Source organism: Euprymna scolopes, chromosome 30 (genome assembly GCF_053919585.1).
Source record: "Euprymna scolopes isolate OS-2025 chromosome 30, ASM5391958v1, whole genome shotgun sequence".
Lineage (NCBI taxonomy): Eukaryota > Metazoa > Mollusca > Cephalopoda > Sepiida > Sepiolidae > Euprymna > Euprymna scolopes.
This window is the reverse complement of record NC_136511.1, coordinates 92,896,000-92,917,330: the sequence shown is the minus strand read 5'-3', so window position 1 is coordinate 92,917,330 and position 21,331 is coordinate 92,896,000. Positions and strand designations below refer to the sequence as shown.

The window sequence follows — 21,331 nt, the reverse complement described above, 5'->3', positions numbered from 1 at the left end:
TCGTAGAATTTAGGTACAGTAATCTCTTGCGAGTTTCTTGGGCCAGTAAACTGTTCTCCCTGCTAGTTTTGTATGGTTGAGTTGCTTGTTCAGTTGTTTTTATTGGTGACTGTAAAGGGTTGAAAATGCCTGTGTCAGGCACATACAACACGGTGGTTTCACTCAATATGGGTTTTCTTTAATCTGTCCACAGACACAGTCTCGGTGCGACCATTTATATTCAGCTTGAAATATTTTTTCCCTGCCAAAACTTTGATGGCCCCAGATAGGGAGGGCTCAGAGGTCCACAAACCACGTCATTTTGAATGAATACATGAATCCATTTATCCATATCTCTTGGGACATGTGCTGAAATCATTTGTGGATGGGGACATCGGGGAGGTAGTCTTGAAAAATATGTCCAAAGCCGTGAGACGTACGACGAGATGTCTGTGTTGGATGAAATTTTCAGGTGTGAACATTGTACCAGGTAAAGTCAGGTTAGTGCCATACAGCAGTTCTGCAGAGGATTAGCCTAAATCTGATTTAATGTCGGTACAACAGCTGAGTAGACAATGGGTAGCATTTCTGACCAAAACCGTGTCTCTGGGGAAGCACGCAAAGCTGCCTTGAGTTGCCTATGAAACTGCTCCACCATTCCGTTTGAAGCCGGATGATAACTGGTTGTGTGAATATGCTGGGCACCTAATATTCGTGATAACTCATGAAAGAGAGAAGCTTCAAACTGTCAACTGCGATTAGTTGTTACTTATTCAAGTACACCGAAACGAGCAATCCAAGATGAAACAAAAGATTTTGCAATGGTTTCGGCAGAGGTGTTGATTATTGGTGTGGCTTCAGGTCAGCAGGAGAAACGTTCTACACATGTCAATATATATGAATAGCCAGAACTCACCAGCCATGGTCCAAGGATATCTATGTCGAAAACATGCTTCGGGAAAAAGGAAACGTTTCAGTGTAGCTCGGAAATGTCAGTGAACCTTGGAGTGTTGGCACTGAAGGCAAGCGCAGACCCACCTCGGTTATGATTCGTCTCATATTTGGCCAGAAAAAATAGGCTGTGACAAGCTTTACTGATGCCACAATACTCGGGTGAGAAAGTGTGTGCAGTGCCTTAAAAAACGTGTTTTGGTGTCGTTCAGGTACCAGAGGTCTAGGAGCCCTCGTGGCAGTGTCGCAGAGTATAGTCCTCTCCAAGTCGGGGAGTGGAAAGTAGGAAAATTTGCAGTAAGAATATTTTTTAATGTTAAGTCTAAATTTCTCAAGGCCGTTTTGTCCCATGTTATATCTTTAAGATTAATGGAGGCAGAAGTTGTGAGGGCATTCACCGGTATTCGGGACAGTGCATTGGCTGGTACGTTTTCTGTTCCGGGAATATGTCTAATATCACTGGTAAATTGCGATATATAGTCTAAATGACGGAAAACTCAAGGCGAATGCTTATCCGATTTGGCTGATAAGGCGAACGTGAGTGGCTTGTGATCCGTCCTTCAAGCTTGAAAGTGTCAGACAGACAGATATATTGCCAGTAGTTCTCAGTTAAAAGTGCTGTAGCGCCGTTCAACAGGTTTGAGCTGGCAAGAGAAAAAAGCAAGTGGTCAGGTAACTCCATCTGTGGAATGCTGGAGAACTGATCCAATGGCAGTTGGAAGCATCTACTGTCAATGACAAAAGAGCGTCTGGTACAGGGTGTGCCAAAAAGGAATGGAAGCTAATTCCTTTTTTACTAACTCAAATGAATTTAACGCCTATTCAGTTAGCTGTATTTGAGCATTTGTTTTTTTTGGAGGAGGGGGTCTTTCAACAAATTGGTTAAAGGGAGAAGTTTGTGGGCACTAAGGTATAAACCTTCTATAAAAGTTTACCATGCCAAGGAATTTGCATAATTGTTGTAATGTAGTGGGCTGTGATATTTGCTGAATCGCGTCAACTTTTTTTGGTAGCGGTTGAATACCCCTTTCGTCGATTGAGTGACTTAGAAATTTGAGAGAATTTTGTCCAAACACATTTTTCTGCATTTATACGTACATTATATGTATGGAGTCATTCAAAAAGTAAGATGTTTCACATAGTTCTCTTCCACGTCACTTGCAACCAACAAACCATTGATGTATGCAAATACAAAGTCCAAACCTCGGACAACCTCATCGATAAATCTCTGGAAGGGGCTGGTCATGTTTCGGAGGCCAAACAGCATAAAAAGGAACTCGGAGTTCCCAAATGGAGTGGTTATCATTGTCTTCGGGATGTCCTCCGGGTTCATGAGAATTTGGTGGTATGCCTGGATTAGATTGATCTTACTGAACCTAGTGCACCCCTGCAGATTAGCTGAAAAGTCTTGTAGGTTTGGAACTGAATATCTCTCCGGAACCATGGCCGAATTTAGTCTGTGATAGTCCCCTACAGGACGAAAATCTGTTTCACCCTTCTGTACTAGATAAAAAGATACCCATGAGCTTCTTGAAGGTGGATTAACCCAAGTTTAAGCATGTCGAATTTGACCTTTGCCTTCTTTAGGTGGTCGAGTGCGAGTTGTCTCGGACAAGAAAAAATAGGGGACCCCGATGTGGGGATATGATGTGCTGTCAAATACACCACTTTTGTGGAAGTAAACATAGGATCCACTAGTTCAGGGTAGGAGGCTAGGAGATTGTGAAACTGATCGCTGGTTGAAGCAGTCAAATTTTGGGGACCATATACAGTGTTTGCTTGGGGATGTGCCGGAACACACAGAGGCATTGCATTCTCCATGAGTCCCCGCCTTTTTACATCGACTATCCAGTCAAACTGATCTAGGAAAATCGGCCCCTAAGATCAGATAGGGTAGGTCAGCTATTATGAAATCCCAGTAAAACACTTGGCGAAATTTGAAATCGAAGGTCAAGGAAATTTGCCCATGTGTGTCAATTACTGGTAAGTATGTCCAATTTCTCTGGTTTCTTTGGAACCAGGCGTTATGGCTAGAAGACCCTGTGTCCACCATGAACAACTTGTTCGACATGTAATCTTTTACAAACATTGCACAATTTCGGAAACTCTCACCGGATGCACTTGATGTGCTCAGGTCCACCGTGCTTCGTTTCCCTGGTTGAAAGAGCAGGGTGGTCGCTACTGACATGCCCTGTCACCGCATTTGAAGTATTTGAAGTGATACCAGCAAAATCCAATATTTTGGTTGTTTCAGGGTTGAGAAAAATTTTTATATTTTACACGAGGGACTCTCCTGTCACGCCAAAATACATCCAGCTTATTTTATAAAGCGTTGATTTTCTCTAGCACTTTGTTGTAATTTGGTTGCTGCTTAGTCCCAGCAGCTGCTACCGTATGACTTGACAAGAGTTGTTGATTGGGTTTTGGTGAGAATTCCAATATTTTTTCTGCCATGGTTGCCAGTTGTTCGGCAGTTTCTATTTCCAAGTTCGGGGCCAATATTGCCTGGACTTCAGGAGGCAAATGAAAAAAATTTTTTTAATAATTGCTGAGTCTCCAACCAAGGAGTCGGAGAGTTCCTTTAAGTGCCTTAAAAATTCAGTTGGTTAGCCTGTCACCCAGGTGTTCATCTTGCATTAGTGCTAGGAATTTTCTCTCCACTGAAGCAGTGTTTCGTTTTAGCACTTCTGTTTTTAAGGCTTCGTATGTCATTCCTGGAAGTGGGGGAGTTATTATATTCCAAACTGTTTTAGCTAATGGTGCCGGCATGCCACAGCACAAAATGTGTAGCTGATTATGTTGGAGGACATCGTGAATTTCAAAAAAAGGCATTCACTTGTGCAAAGCATAATTTCACATCTTCTGCGAAAGACAGTAGAGATATAAAGCTTTTTTTTTCTTTTTTGCAGTAAAAAAACAAAAAAACAAAAAACAAACAACGAACGTACCAAATGAACAAAAGAAAATGTTATGGACTAGCTGTCCAAAAGAAATTTGCACACAAATTTTTTTTTTTTTTAATTTTTTTTTTTAAAATATAAAATGTTACAATTGATAAATAATACTAAAAGGAAAAATCGTGTGAGTGTATAAAACTAAAAGCAAATTGTTAGACGTTCTTCAAAATTTTCTTTGAATAAAGTAATAAAGTTTCAACAAGAGGACAAAAATTCTTTTGTAGTAATTTTTGAATTAAAGGAAAAAATATTATCAACATTAAAGCAAAATATTCAATGTAGTTTAAGTTAAGACTTATAACAATGAATAATTTGTTAAGCAAAAAAATTTCTTTTTTGTTTGAGCCAGTAGCTCTTTTGTAATTCTAATATGATGTTTAACCTGATGTTAGGTTGAATTGTGTTTTTTTTCTTTTTTTGTACACGGATAATGTGTTCATCGAAGGAGTCACCACTTTACCAAGGTCCGTTCGTCGTGGTGGATACTCAGCTTTTAGGAGTCAACCAGTTTTATGCTCTTTGCTCTTTGTGTGAGTCGATTTATATGTAAATTTTAGCTTAACTCTTGCTCGATCTTGCAGGGAGATCTCTTCTCTGCTAAATGTCCAATGAATGAAGTTTATCAAATCAAATTAATCTCACACATGTTCATTTATAATTATGCTTATAATTTATGTATTTTCAATAAGAAAATGGAAAATAACCTTTAATGTTTATGAACATGAATAATTAAAATTATTAGCATGTATATAAAAAGTTCTATATTTAGTTGCATTTCTTCCTTTCTGCCATTTTATCACAGTTGACTTCTGGGAGCCAGACATTGCTAAAAAGTTTGTTAGTACTTTTTGAACTCAGAGGTCATACAATACCATCTGATTCTGACAGCACACAATATTGCTTTCTAACAGAAATCAACTCAGCAACTTCTTTTCAATCTTCATTTATTTCAAATAAAAAAGAAAATCAAATCCATGTTCAATCTTAATCAGATGGAGACCGTGTAGAATTTGCCATCAGAATTTGGAAATAGAATGTTTCCACATTAATTTATATGAAATTCCACTACAAGGATGAAACTTATATTTTTCCATTTTATCATTTTTTTTATCCTCAGGTTATTCAAACTTTAAAACCTCTTGCAGAATTTAATCAAATGACTTATGAGTGTAAGTAATGATTTTTCTTTTATAATTTATTCTCTTCTTTTGCTTTGGCATAGTTGTTCTTTCCCTCACTTATAACAAAATGGATACTGTTCAACATAATGTTATATATGCAAACATGTAAAAATACACTTGTAGATATGGATAGTAGTTGCTGTAAAGATGAGTAGCTGAGGTGACAAACTTGTTGATGCTAATAGTTGTCGACTCAACAGTTTTGTATCAGTTTTATATGACTGAAACATGAAGCCAAACTTATTTTTGCCAGCAAAAGTTATTGTAAATAAATGATTTAACAGATTGTACATCTTAGTATTATATTTGGATGGAAGTGTTCTAAAGAATAAAAAATAGAGTAAGATAGAAAGATCTTACTAACTGTAGCATCACACTACATCTTTGTTAGATATTTTAGTTAATTTTAGTTACTATCTCCATATATAATATTTTGATTGCAGAAATTCCCCTCTGGACCAAATTATTGTAGTTGCAATAACAGATGCAACACACAAATTGAATATGTATAAACTATTATCCACCATCTTATGTAACTTTAGAACACCGTTTTATACACATTTATTCGTTATAATAAAATCCTACATTACATCCTAGGAGTAACATCATGATTGCCTACATATTTAGAGGAAGTAGTTACTACTTTTCCATTTAAAACTAAAGTCCTGATACTGCCACTAGTCTACACCAGGAACAAAAGTAAGAATACACATTATACATATACTGCCCTGTCTAACTTAATAACTGGGAGTATACAAATTATACATATATTGCCCTGTCTAACTTAACTGACTCATAAACTCATACAAAAACCTTTCCTTTTCCAGTTACAAAAATAATTTCTCCCTCATCAAGTTCCGGCAAATCTCATTGGCTGCGCGTTGTACAATTGTTTATTCGGGAATACAATACTTCTTCATTAAACGAACACACTAGACTTTATTGAACATGCATCTACAATAACCTAAAACGAACCAATTGTTTTTTTCTTTTTTCCTTAATTCTTTCCATATATGTTGCTTATAAAATTTGCAACAATCGATTACGTGATCATTAAAGTCAACGTTCAGATTTTGTGTGCTCTGGCTGCCTTTAAACTTTCTAAAACGTTTGAAGCTTTACCCTACATAAAAAAATACATAAACAGAATGCGTCTTCTAATGCTTAAATGTGTTCAGCTTTATTATTTCAAATGAAATGTTGGTTCTATTTTACATTTCATAAACTTGTTTACATTCCTTTTCTATCAGCTGCATAAATAGGACTAAAATTCTTTCTTTTTACACTACTTAAAAACATAACACAATTACGTCTACAATTATACAGTAGACATTGTTCTTTCAAATAAATAACGCACGATACAGTCCTACAATGATGACTTGTGTTTTGTTTCAGTATTACACTTTCATAACATTGAACACTAAAAATAAATTATTGGTTTATTTTTACAGTAGACAACCTTCTGTTCACATTAAGCGAGTAGCTTTTTTGTGGCATTATGATTAACATTCTTTCTGTATAGGCTGATTGAAAACTTTAAAACAACTGATTACACGATTATTAAAGTCAAAACTCGACTTCTATGTGATTTGAAAGCATTTAAACTGTCTAAAACATTTGATTTCTTCTTCCTTTTCCAACAGTTATATAAACCTGACTAAAATTCTTTCTTTACACCCTATTTACAAAAATTAAATAACACGATTGTATCTATTATAATTTTAAATTAAATAAGCCTGACCACATTGCTTTCTTTATAGCCTAAATAAAAAATAAAAACGTTGCATCTTTACTTTTACAGTAGACTTGTTCACACAAAGAAATAATGCAGAATAAGTTTTACAATGATTAAATGTGTTTTGTTATCTTATTTCAATTTAAAAACATTGAAAACTACAAATCAAATGTTGGTTTAATTTTACAGTAAATAAAATTCTGTTTACATTAAGCGAGTTACTTTTCTTTTAAAAATTACATTCTTTCTTTATACGCTGATTAAAAACTTTAAAACAACCAATTATATAATCATATAATTGGTTGTTTTAAAGTCGAGGCATGGCTTTTCTGTGAATTGCAAGCCTTTAAACTGTCTAAGACATTGGATTTCTTTTCCTTTTCCAACAGCTACATAAACCTGATTAAAATTCTCTCTTTATACCCTAAATAAACAATTAAAAAAAAGAGTACGACACTCTTCTACAGTAGATATTCTCACAAATAAATAATGCAGGATAAAGTTTAACAATGATTACATGTGTTTTGTTTTATAATTTCAATTTAAAAATATTCAACAATAACATTAAAATGCTGGTTTAATTTTACAGTAGATAAACTTCTGTTTACATTAAGCGAGTTACCGGTATAAGTCATTCATGCCTTGCTTTATGCTTTATAGGCGTTATTTCGAGATTTGTGACGTTGTTAGCTCGACATAAGCCAGTCGGCTAAAGTGTTCCCTTTTTTTGCACCTACTTTTCCTCTTACTGTTACATGTTCGGGCTTGCCTACTGCTGTTGATTTTTTTTCTTGCACTCACATGGGTACTCACTGCTATTTACCTTTTTTTTGGGGGGGGGGCTTTTTTTTTTCTTATGGCTCGCATGGGTAATAACTATTAGTATATGTTTGGTTTTTATTTTTGAACGCAAATAGGTCACAAACCAAAATACTTTGTTTTTACCATATTTCCCCTAATTCTATTTTCTTTCGGGTATATATATTGAGATATGTTTATGTTTGTGTATACTTTAAACAATAATAACTAATATTAAAAGTTTATTTTTTATTTTTACAGAAAAAAAATGTCACAAAAAATAAATTGTTTTTGCCTATTTTCCAGCAATTTTCTTTTTTTTTTAGGTATATATATTGACAATATATATATTGACAATATATATATTGACAATATATATATTGACAATATATATATTGACAATTGTCTGCAAACAGCTTTTTCAAAATTTATCAAAAAATTCTGTTTCTGTTGTCTAACATTAAAATTTAAAAAGGTTTAGATTGTTTCAAATTATAAAGTATTCTATTTATATTTATAATATAAACAAAATTTTATATATATATTGTTTAAAATAACATTCTGTTTATATTATTTTCTTTTTTCTGCATATTTAAACTGCCACTTTCTGAAATAAGGTTTACACGTATGCATGGTAACATACAGGTGACTACAGGAATTTAGTTCCTTGTAAGTGAGACGGTTCGAGAGTATTTGCCACCTAAACTCCAGACTTGCAAGCGAAAATATCATACTCTGCCCATCAAATTAGTATGCACAAGTCAAACAACACTGCAATGACCAAATTTTTTTGTTCGTTCATAGCATTTGCACATGGAAATCCTGACAGCGATTATCAAAGTTACATTTCAGGCAAATTTTGTGACAACCCCAGCTCCAGTCACAACATGGTGTGTCTATTCCTAAAGCCGTTCTAAACATAGGATGGTTGGGTGTATTCATTCTGAAAACCGTTCTTAACATGAGGTTGGAGGTGTCCATTCTGAAAGCCATTCTTAATATGAGGAGATTGGGGGTTAGGCAACAACAGTCGTTTTTAAATTTTTTTATGTGGAGGGGGGGGGATGCTATGCCAGTTAATGGGTCCTGTTAGTTTTACATATTTTAATTCTTGTTTCCATTGAAAGCAGGAAAAAAAAAAAATAAGCTGTATACTGCACTATCATTTCTTTGACATTCGCTTTTAAATCAAAATCTCATTGAAAAATTGCTATTTTATTTCACTGCTTCCCAATATGCACCCAACTATGAGTGTGTGCACCTTTGGCAGTTATTTAAATTCCTTTAAAAATTTGACGATCACAACTCTTGTAACTGTAGAATTTGGCATCAGAATTTGATTTAAAAATTATTGGAAGAAGTGTTTTCTTCTAACATATAAAAGGCAAAATGGGCACGAGTGTTTGTATATGTCCACAAAAGGCTTTTTGCATCGGGCTTCTTGCATCGATTAGATTCTGCAAGAAGTTTTTGCATACTTCCCAGATTGTAATATTTCAGATTCGCAAATGGACATCATCTGTATCTTTTTTTTGATCGAGTTAAACAGAATTCTCACCATGCCATCATCTCCATTGTCTTTTTTGTATATGAAAAAGCGAAAGTATTCGAAACGCAAATGCCTGGTCTTCGGGCCCGATATCTTTTCTGTAATTGGTCCCTGGTCAATGTAGAGAAAACCCTTCATACTGAGACAATTACTATTTATTTGGATACTGCCAGAGAGCCCCTCCCCTCATTGGGGGAGCTGGTTTTTCCCCCACATTAAAAACAACCTTGCTTTCGTGGGAGGTTTACAAGCAATGCCATTTCTGCAAGTCATCTTTTATTTTTTAGTGACTATGTTAAATTTGAACGCTTTAGACTTCCTGTCGCATCATGGAGTAGCAGTAAGACGTCACATTTTCTTTCCCTTTCTTATCCGCCTTCGTGTCATGGGTTTCGAGCCTGCCTACTACCACTTTTTTTTTTTTTTTGCTCAACACACCTCCAAACATCCGGGCAACGCCGGGCACCTAAGCTAGTTTTCAATAAAAATGACAGGGTAAAAAAACAAACATTAATGCTAGAAATAAAAGCAACATACACAAGATGAATTATTTTATAAATTAAGCAAAATTTAGAGGACTCTCTAAGATGCTGACAACATTGTGACAGGGGTAGGGGATACTATATAGATATTTGATCAAGTGCTTGCAAAAACAATAATCACATGAAACCTATACCAAAGAATACTAGCTTTCCACACCCTACATACATAAGGGCCATCAAAAAGTTGAAATAGGAGGAAGATATGTGATCATAAAAAAGGACAACTTACCATATGAGCAACTGTTCAAGCCAAAAGCAAAAGAATGCAGATTTAGCTACTGCTACATGCCCAACATTTTTTCATTACAGTGAATTTTTTGCACAATTTTTAAACTTATGAAGAAAAAAAAATTTTTTTAGTTATAAAGAAGATAAATATTATTATATTTTTCAAGAATCTTATTTTTTAGTGATTAATTAAAAATTTTAATATTATCAAATTATCTGGGCGAGATTAATTAATTTCTTAAATAAATTTTAGTGTAGTATGTTATTATAATACCAAGAATATGTTATAACAATAACAAATAAAAATTGGCTAGTCAGAAGCAAAGTTTGATTTGTTAACTTAAATGCTATTTGAATCTTTGAAAATCACAAAAGATAACTGTAGATATTAGGTTATGAAAAGAAGCTAAGGGATTGATTCTCTAGTGATTGTTTAGATAACCATTTATTTAAAAAGGAAATAATTGTATTTGTTAGACCCAGAAAAGTATAAACGTGGCCTTCATATTATGTCATTAAAGCCTGTGAGGTGAAAAATTACGTTATCGCTGAGGTCCTAGCAAGCAAGATATGTCAAACAGTCAGACTGTCGATAATGAATGAAAACTTCATGATGAATGAATGAAAAAGCATTAGAAAACTCAAAAAAATTTTAAATAAAAAGGAACACTTTGATTTGTACTGAAACTTATTCAATGTAATAAAAAAAAAGAGAATACAAAATGGAGAAGTTGTATGTTTATGCGTTAAACATTCCATTGTTTCGTGGATTTTAAAAACTGAAATATATTCATCACACTAGTAACACATTTTTGGTGCCCAAGGTTTCTAAGATGATATAAACTGATTTGGGGATGCTGATTCTGAAAATCATATTAATTTTTGCTCTTATCAGATTAGGTTGTTGAGATATTTGCTATTTTAAACTTTTTTTTTTATCTTAAAATTAGGTATTCTGTCTTCCTGCTTTGAACCCATTTAACCATCTAAGTTACTTTTAACTAAAAAGTTACTTTCTTCCTAATTTCTTCTTCCAATTGGTCTTTTTCTTCTTTATCCGCTTGCATCCATGACATCAATGGTGTGTTTTACTCATTTCTTCTTCTGGACAATGCGTTTGTTTACTTTGTCATGTAACATATTTCATGTTTCATTTCTTATTCAGTCTTTTTTTTCGATTTCTTTAACTCTTTCATTTTCTTAATCTTGTTTGTTGTTACTGTTTTTATGTTCTCATACCCGTCATTTTCTCTTTCAGTTTTTACTTTTTCTCTTTAAATGAATATACCTGTGGATTATGTACTAGTCTTCAGAGTTGTTATTTTTTAGAATAGTTTATCTGCATATGTGTGTGCTGTGAAAGTGCATTAGGTGTGTTTTTATATACATTCTAACTTAATAATTACAATTCTAGGTTGTTATAGTAATGTATGTTAATTGATTACGACATCACAAACCTTAAAGTAAAAGTCAAATTTGCTATACAATGAGGTATGTAGTTGGTAAGAAGTGGACACTGAGTAGTAAATAGGCCTACTTATTATGGCATGTTTTGTTGATTTCTAGATCAAAGTAAGATTTATTGTCTTAATGTTAGAAATTCATTTATAAGTCAGACAGGAAATATTTACAAAAATTATAAAATTAGGAAGTGCATGAAACTCTTAGGACCTCATTTATTAATATATCATTTGACAGAACTTGGAAACAATTCCGGTCACAAATATATAGCAAAGGAGCTGAAATTCTTGACTTTAAGAAAATGAAACAAGAATTCATTTGATGAAAATAATTCTACAATCACCAATCTTTTGGAAGAGAAAAAGGCTCATGAGATATTTTTGTGTTCTAATGTACCAGCTAAAATAACTGAAGAAAAAATATATAAAAAAACAAAATTAAAAGTACATCGTGAGACACATCAAATGAAGAACAAGTAGTGGCCCAAAATGTCAGTAGACATCCAGACAGATTATGACTACAAAAATTCAAAAGATATGTATAACAAAATCAGACAAGCTTTTGAGCCATAGCCTCCAACAGTGGTACCTGTTAAATCCAAAGATTGTTCTACCCTTTTCAACAATGATCATGGAACAATGGAAAGAACATGTTTTACTCAAAAGAAGGTCCTTGATGAGATAATAAGCATTGATGGGACCAAAAGCACATTAACAGAGATAAATACAGAAAAAACACTAAGAATTGATTGGATACCTGTTGAATTATTGCTGTTTTGGATCTGATAGCATTATCAATGCAGTCCATGCACTCAATCTTGATGTTTGGCATGGCAATGCTGTCCCTCAAGATTGGATTGATGCAGTGATGATTTCAATTGATAAAGGAAAGGGGTCAAAATATAAGTGTGATGATTATGTATGCATTAGCTTGCTTGAAGGTGTAGGAAAGGCTCGATTTAGCAAAGATGTTGTTAAATCATTTGATGAAATGGGTTTGTCCCTCTATCATCCCAGAGAATCAATGTGGTTTTAGATCTGGCCGCAGCACAATGAACATGATATTTTCTGCGTGACAGCTAATAGAAAAATGTATGGAGCAACAGTTTTTTATCGATTTGACATAAGCTTTTGATACCATCAATTGCAATGGACTTTGGAAGATTCTTAGGAAACTAGGCTGTTCTACAAATTTTGTGGAGTTGCTTCAGCAATTGCACTATAATATAAAACTCTGAGTGAACTTTAGTGGATCTCTGTCTGACCCAATATCAGTTGAAAACGGTGTAAAACAAGGTGGTATCCTTGCTTTTACATTGTTTGCCATATATTTTGCTTTGATGCTGGTGCATACTTTTAGCAATTGAGATATTGGGGTGAAGTTTCAGTTGTGTATATCAGGTAAACTTTTTAACCTTTTTAACATCTCAACTCAAAGTCAAAAACTTTTCAGAATCTTGTTCTTGCTCTTATATATGCAGATGATATATACCTTGTTTCACATTCAGAAACAGACACACAGATGATTATGGACACGTTATCAGAGGCTTGTAAAGCTTTTGGACTTATCATCAGCCTCAAGAAAACATGTTATGTATTCTTGTTCTATAAGAATGCCATATGTTGAACCAAATATCTTGATTGATGGTAAGAAGTTAAATGTCACAACTTTGTACATCTCGGTAGTTGAGTAAGGACTATTGATGCTTGATGCTGAGATAAATCACAGAATGACCAAAGTGAGTTCTGCTTTTGGCAAACTGGAAAAATGTGTGTGCTCAAATTGGGGAGTCACATCAAAAGCACAGCTAAGTGTTTACGGAGCATGCGTTATCACTGCTCTGCTACAGGGGTCAGAGACTTCGCCGGCATATAGAGGGCATGTCAAATTATTGGAAAGGTTTCATCAAAGTTGTATTCAGAGAATACTTAATATTAACTGGCAGGTTCTAATGCCTGACACTAGTTCTTGAATGATCAAATAGCACTAGCATAGAAATGAAAATCATTCAAAATCAGATGCGCTGGACTGGACATCAGATTAGCATGAAGGACAAAAGACTTCTTCAACTGTTTTATGGTGGGATAGATAGGGGTAAAAGACCATAAACCAAAAATAGGGTTAAAGATTCTCTGTAAAACAACTTGATAATATGTGAGATGGATGTACATTCTTACATATCGAGTAAACACGAGTTATCTCCCTTTGACTTAGTAACTGCCACCGTCACTCTTGACTGCAACCTCCCACTACTGTTGAGTGACACCCTTTTTAATAGTAAACTTCTATTCAGTTTAAATAAATTCCTCGTTATGACACCACGTGCATTTCGTCTCTTCAATGAATGTTTCACTAACAAATTACTAACATGATTCTAACTTGTATCAACCCATAATATAAAATGGTGTCAGGATAAAACATTGAACCGTCAACACTCACAGGCGAATATCAATATCTTCTCGATAAAAAAAAAAAAAAATGGAATTTTTACCACATCCAAAAGAATTAAATTTTTCTTCGGATAATCTCGGACAGGAATGGGAAACTTGGAAAAACCAATTTCAATTGTTCCTGCAAGCTACAGAGTCGGACAAGAAACTGGAGAAGGTGAAAACTTCAATATTGCTGACTTGTATAGGAAACGAGGGAAGGAAAATATATTATATGTTCAACTTTGTAAACGATGACGAGAAGCTAAACTTGAAAAAAGTAATAGAAAACTTTGACGCGCACTGCCAACCAGGAAAAAATCTAACGTTTCTCACATATCAATTTCTCACATGCAAACAGAAAGAAACACAAAGATTTGATGAGTACGTCACGGAATTACGACAAAAGGCGAACAAATGTGAATTTGATGACCTCACTGAAAGATTAATAAAAGACATTCTAATTTGTGGTGTTAACGACAATATGTTGAGAGAAAGAATGCTCAGAGAACCTTCACTGGATTTACAGAAGGCGATACAAGCAGGCCTGAGTGCTAAAGAAACGAAGAGACACTCCAAGATAATGCCTACATGCGAAACAGAAAATATTTCAACAATTCGCAATCCAAAGAAAAACAAGCTGTCTTCTAACGTCATGTTCAAACGTGAAGACAAAAAGCCCGCCAAAACACAACAATGGATTGAAACATGTACCTACTGCACTGGGTCACATCAGAAAGGAAACTGTCCAGCATAAATAAAAGCTGCACAAATTGCGGTAAAAAAGGACATTTCACTCGAATGTGTCGAACGAAAAAGAAAAAAAACTATACAATGTCGGATATTCATACAATTCAGACCACGTGGAGCAAAACCATTTTAACATGGATGCCATATTGAAAAAAAATGTCGACGCACTACAAACTGACAAATGGAAAGTAAAAATTCGAGGCAACGAAACACTCATCAACTTCAAAATCGATACAGGTGCTGAAGTAAACATATTACCAGCAAAAATATATAAAACTATTGAAGCAAAGCCAGAATTAAAGAAAACGTCTATAAAATTAACCGCCTATAACTGTACACAAATTCCCACGATAGGGAGCTGTGTTATACAATTACAAAATAAAAATATGAAAATAAGTTCGCATTTCATTGTGGCGAATACAAATGCAAACGCAGTAATTGGTGCAGAAACAGTGGAAGAGCTAGGACTGATAAAAAGAGTGTATGAAATAAACAAGACGGACATAGAAACATTAAAAGCAAAAGATAAAGATTGCTTTGGTGACATCGGAAAATTACCAATCCCACATCACATAACCATAAATCCGGACATAAAACCCGTCATAAATCCTCCAAGGAACATACCGTTTGGGATGAAACCAAAATTAAAAAAGGAGTTAGAAAAAATGACAAAAATGGGAATAATAAAACCCGTTGAAGAACCGACAGATTGGGTAAATTCTCTTGTAATAGTGGAGAAACCGAACAGAAAATTGAGACTGTTTGGACCATAGAGATCTAAACAAGGCCATAAAAAGAGAACACTACAAATTACCCACTGCCGAAGAAATATTTGCAGAAATGGAAAATCCAAAATATTTCACGAAATTAGACGCATTAAATGGATTGATGAATAAAGCTCTAAGCTATTAACATTTAATTCGCCATTTGGTTGTTATTCGTTCACATGTCTGCCATATGAAATACATAGTGCCTCTGAAATCTTTCAAGCACTAGTTGCAAAAATAATAGAAGGCATACCTGGAACGAAGAACTTACAGGATGACATAATATGGTCAGAAACATTAGAGGACCATACAAAAAACATTAGACAAAGTATTTAGTCAACTACGCAAAGCTGGATTGAAATTAAACAAAAATGTGAATTTGCAATAAAGTAACTAATTTATTTAGGTCATTTGATCACTGATGAAGGAATAAAACCAGACCCTTCCAAAAGAACTGAAGTACATTGGTCGCGACAAGCGGCAAACTTTGGGAATATGTATTTTAATCCACTCGAATAGAAATGAAAGAAATCCGCCCGAAACAAAAGAAAAAGATAAAAGAAAAGATAAAAATAAGTAAGTCATTCTCTCTCGTATACTAAGACATTGGATTCATTTTGCCATTATTCTGTTTGGATCTCGTTGGCATCTTCAGATAGTAGACAAAGATACCCCTCCCCATCCTGTTTTTTTTAATTTTTACTTAATCTCATTATCTCCTCCCTACCGTAGTTTAGTGTATCATAATAAAATTTAATTTTGAAAATAATTTCACTGGTGTTTTTGTTTCGTTCCTTCTCACGTTTTTTTGTCGTGTTCGGTTCCCGTGTCTTCTTTGTTTTCTTTTTACCCGTGTTACATGTGCGATAAAATACTTGGATTTGCTTCCCCATAAATTCCCTTATACACCTCCTTTTTGTGACGTGTTACAAAGATAAACGATATTTGCTTTTATCGTAAGTTTCCATTTCATACCCCTACGTTTATTTATTACTTAATTCCCCACCTTTTATCACATATGTTACAAATAGTGCACTCGTCCGGGATATTTGAATCTAGTTGTGAGTTAAATCACTGGGGCTCCGAGCCATATAATCTGTTTGTAGGTGAGACACGCGGGACAGATGAACACAAGCGAGAAATAGCGAAGTTGATAGGATTAAGGGATAGAAGTATTTTTAAAGTCGCCTTTGTGCGAATGCCTTCAAAAATTGCCCAAGGATGATATCATGACAATAGGAAGACATTATGGACTAGATGTTAGACCTGCTCTTTGTAGAGCACAATTAATTCCCATAGTGGAGGAGTATCTTAAAAGCTGAAATAAGAAATTAAAGACAGGGATAGATAGCTTCATAGAATCTCCCACATTCGAAGGACTACATAGTTTAAAGAAAGATGACATTATATTAATTGGAAAACATTATGACAGTGTCGCACCCAGTATGCAGAAGACGCAGTTAGAGCGAATAGTAACATTATACTTAGTGGAAAATAAAGTATTCGATAAAGCCACGTTAAAATTAGTACCGTCTGCGGAAGAAAAGATTCATACAGACACTGAAAAGCTGAAAAGACTAATGTAAAAATCAGACAAGCGACGAGTATCGAAGAAGTAAATGAGATAATAGTCGAACATATATGTGCAATAGCCATGTTCGCAAATAGTTCTAAAAATTTTCCACTCCAACTAGTTTCTCACAACCCAGTAAAAGTAAGTAATAGCGATGACGGAATAAATAAAATTGTAGCAGAAGTAGTAATAACTAAAATGAAGGGAAAAAGAGCTTACCTCGGGTACGTCTGTTGTGTCACCGGTTGGGGGGAAAAGAGAATTCCAAGATGGCGTCCGGGGGTTTTTATTAGCGTTTACCCCATGCAACTCTCGGAAAATCACGTTTCTTTCTCATGTGATTATGCAAATGGATAATTCCCGGCCACTATAAAAGCAGGAGGCTAGAGACGAGTCGGCAGTGTCTTGCGAATTGTGTGTGTGGGTGTTTCTGGCGATTGGAGTGTGTCTTCTTTTACCACGGTTATCACGGACAGGAATTCCCTCTCTTCTGGAGGTGGGCGATATTGACTATTTTGAAGTTGTACTGTTGTTGACAGAACATTTATTTTTTTTTTGCCTACTACATTTTTGTTTCAAGCTATCTCGGCTCGAATATGGCAAAGGTGCGGATAAGCAGTGATATTATCAAGCCGTTCTCTGGCGAGGGAGACGTTGTAGCGTGGCTGAAAAAAGTGAGACTTGTCGCACAACTTCAGCAGGTGGATGACGTAGCGAGTCTGCTACCTTTATACCTGGAAGGCGATGCGCTGGCCCTCTACATGGAAATGGAGGAGGACGATCAAAAGAAAATAGACCAGATTGAGGCTCGATTAAAGGAGGCATTTACTGATGACGCGTTTGCAGCATATAGAAAAATAACTATGGTTAGATGGGCTGGTGGATGTGTACGCCAACAAAATCAGGCAGTTGGTTGGATTGGCCGGATTCACAGGAGAAAACTTAGAGAGACTCACAAAATTAATTTTTGTCACTGGATTCCCTGACACCATCTCAATTGCTCTTCAACAGGTGCCGGACATCAAAGCCCTGACCATGGGGGAGCTAATGTCGAGAGCGAGAATTTTGACGACGACTGGTGAACAAAATCAGGATGTGGTTGCGGCCACACGCTCACTCAACAACAGGGCTCAGAATAATCCTGTTAATGTGACCTGTTTCAAATGCAATGTTAAAGGCCACCTTGCAAGGGACTGTCGAAAATGTGGAACACGGTGTTACCGTTGCGGTGAGAGTGGACACTGGGCTCGGAACTGCTCGGGAAATGAGCAATGGGAGGACGCATAAGCGCCAGTCTCCTTCCCAACCAAGATGTGAACACGACACTCCCGGTGATAAGCATTCATGTTGACGGGACGCGATATTTGGCGCTTATTGATATAGGATGCTCCAGGACAATTTTACATGCAGACCGGTGCCGGTCTTGGAGAAAAACAAACGTAAATGTCAACACAATTGGTGGAATGTCCCATGCGTGCTGCCGTGTTGGAACGGTCTCTGTATCCACTGATGAAGGTGTGTCTGCCAGAGTCGATGTGTTGGTGGTGCATGGCAAGCCACTGGGATTTGACTTGCTTCTAGGGATCGACGCCATAAAAGCTCTAGGAGGTGTCGTTTTCAAGCCTACAGGATCAGTGTGGCTGGGCGCCAGGAAAAGTATTAAATGCGCAGCCATTTCTATCGATGAACCAGATTTCACTGCTATCTTTGACCATCAAAACCGAATGTGGACCGCATCGTGGAAATGGTCTGTGGACCACCCCCCTTAAAGGCTGCATAATCGAGTGTCAGAGTACCCAGTGCCAGCAGAAATTCGTGAAGAATACACGCAGGAGCTCCACACCTGGATAGATAATGGTTGGCTCGTGCCATACCCAGAGGATAAATTGGGACCCCCCAAAGGTCTAATTCCCCTGATGGCTGTGATACAGCAGAACAAAGCCAAAGTGCGCCCGGTGATGGACTACCGGGAGCTAAATCATTACGTAGACACATTTACAGCCAACGCAGATGTTTGTGCGGCTAAGCTGCGTGAGTGGAGACAAAAAGGTGCTAACGTGTCTCTACTGGACCTCAGAAGAGCATACCTACAAGTCCGGGTCCATGAGACACTGTGGCCATACCAGACTGTGGAAATCGATGGGAAAAAATACTGTCTGACCCGTCTGGGGTTTGGTTTGAATGTGGCTCCCTTGATAATGAGAGCAATTGTCAGCGAAGTACTATCTCAGGAAGAAGTTATAAGCCACGCAGCATCTGCTTACATTGATGACATTTTTGTCAATGAAGACGTGGTACCCGCGACCCGTGTGAGAGAACACCTCGCGCAGTTCGGGTTGGAGTGCAAGAACCTGGAGCAGTTGAAGGACGGTGCACGGGTGCTGGGATTGGCAGTCAGGATGGAATGCAATGAACTGCGGTGGAAGCGAGGAAATGCAATTCCGGAGGCTCCCAGTATTGTTACGCGACGAACAATCTTTTCCCTGTGTGGTCGACTTGTCGGGCACTTTCCGGTGTGCGGTTGGCTTCGTGTGACTTGCGGAATACTCAGAAGAAGAGTAAGTTCGGTAACAAAGGGCTGGGATGATGAAGCAAGGGACGCCGTACTACATCGTATGATGTTCGAAACCTTAAAATCTGCGCAGCAGAACGATCCGGCACAGGGAAATTGGTGTGTGGACGGCAAAGAGCTGAATGTATGGGTCGATGCTAGCTCCCTAGCAATTGGGGCAGCCTTGGAGATGTGTGAAACTGTGTTGGAAGATGCATGTTGGCTGCGACCTGAAGATGACTCTCAACATATCAACTTGGCTGAACTGGATGCCGTATTGAAAGGCATCAATTTGGCTCTCCAGTGGCAGAGCAAGGTGCTACACATAAAGACAGATTCTGTTTGCGTATACCATTGGGTCTCGGACACGCTAACTGGAAAGGCGCGAGTACGCACCAAAGCAGCAAGCGAGATGCTTATTAGGAGGCGATTAAGCACTCTTAAGGAGCTCGTGAAAGAGTACGGGCTGACAGTGGATGTGACGCTGGTTCCATCAGCACGAAACATTGCTGACCGACTGACACGAGTGCCACAGCGGTGGTTTGAGGCAATGAAAAAGAAAAACGGTCTTGACCCAGTGATAGGCGCGGCCCACACAGACAAGCTGGATGAGAGTCAAATCATGGCTATTTACAAAGATAGTGGACATCCGGGGGTGCGACGCACTACCTACTTTGTCAGGAGAAGATGTCCAACCATGACAAAAGCAACTGTCAGAACGGTCATACAGAAATGCGAGGAATGTCAGTCCATTGACCCAGCGCCAGTCAGGTGGGAAAAGGGAAAGCTGGAAGTTAACGAGAATTGGCAGAGAATTGGAATGGATATCACGCATTATGGCACCTTCCATTTTTTAACTTTAACAGACTGTGGTCCATCGCGTTTCTCCATTTGGAGGAAATTGGCAAGGCAGGACTCGGCAAGCGTGATTCATCAGTTGGAGGCAGTGTTCCTCGAGCGTGGCGCGCCGCATGAACTCCTTTTAGACAATGACACAGCTTTCTGCAGCAAAATGTTCCAAGCATTTGCATGTAAATGGGGAGTTCACTTGCATACGCTCCAGCCGGGAATGGCATAGCGGAGCGATGTCACCGTACAGTGAAACGAATAGCGGCTAGAATGTGTTGTCCCATACAGGAGGCTGTCTACTGGTATAACATCACACCAAGAGACGACACATCTCCCTTCACTGCGCCTGTCAACAGAATTTATCAATACGAAGTTCGAGTAAAGGAGACCAATCTCGCAACTGCGTCCCCAGGTCCCAAGAACAGCTTTTACCAGGTTGGAGATCGCGTATGGGTCAAAAGACCGCAAAATCGATGTACCACGAGGTTCGGCAAGGGTGAGGTGACCAAGGTGATCAGCCCTCAGTTGATTTTGGTGGACGGTGTGCCTTGTCACGTGAAGGATTTGCGCCCTCGCTATTATGTTGTTACATCGGAGGAAGAGGGAGACTCAGACAGTATGATGTCTTCTGAAAAGACAGAGAGTAGGATGCAGGACGACGGAGAGGATTTTGAGCCATATAATGTACACACTGGAGAAGCGGAGGAAGGACCACCCGTCTTGCCTCTACGAAGGAGTACCAGACAGAGGCGAATACTGCCCCCCTGCTCTGATTGTGAAACACCGCTTATGGAGCAGACTGGTGGCAATAATGGCGATGAGGAGGATGGCAGGGAAGAAGTGCTGCCTCCGGTTCTTCGGAGAAGTACCAGACAGAGACGACTGCCCCCCTGCCCCGTTTGTAATCATGAGATCAGGGGGGAGTGTAGCAGAAGTAGTAATAACTAAAATGAGGGGAAAAAGAGCTTACCTCGGGTACGTCTGTTGTGTCACCGGTTGGGGGGAAAAGAGAATTCCAAGATGGCGTCCGG

The 21,331-nt window shown here is 37.4% G+C and overlaps 1 protein-coding gene across 1 annotated transcript in view; it reads left to right on the top strand.

The window, feature by feature from the left end:
- The window catches only part of LOC145254570 (protein mono-ADP-ribosyltransferase PARP15-like), a 130,865-nt gene that overhangs the window by 25,109 nt on the left and 84,425 nt on the right, over nucleotides 1-21,331 (top strand). Inside the window, exon 2 of the mRNA XM_080113176.1 lies at nucleotides 5,005-5,056. Within this exon, the coding sequence (XP_079969302.1) occupies nucleotides 5,044-5,056 (13 nt within the window). The 5' untranslated portion in view covers nucleotides 5,005-5,043. The remainder of the gene's footprint in view (nucleotides 1-5,004; nucleotides 5,057-21,331) is intronic.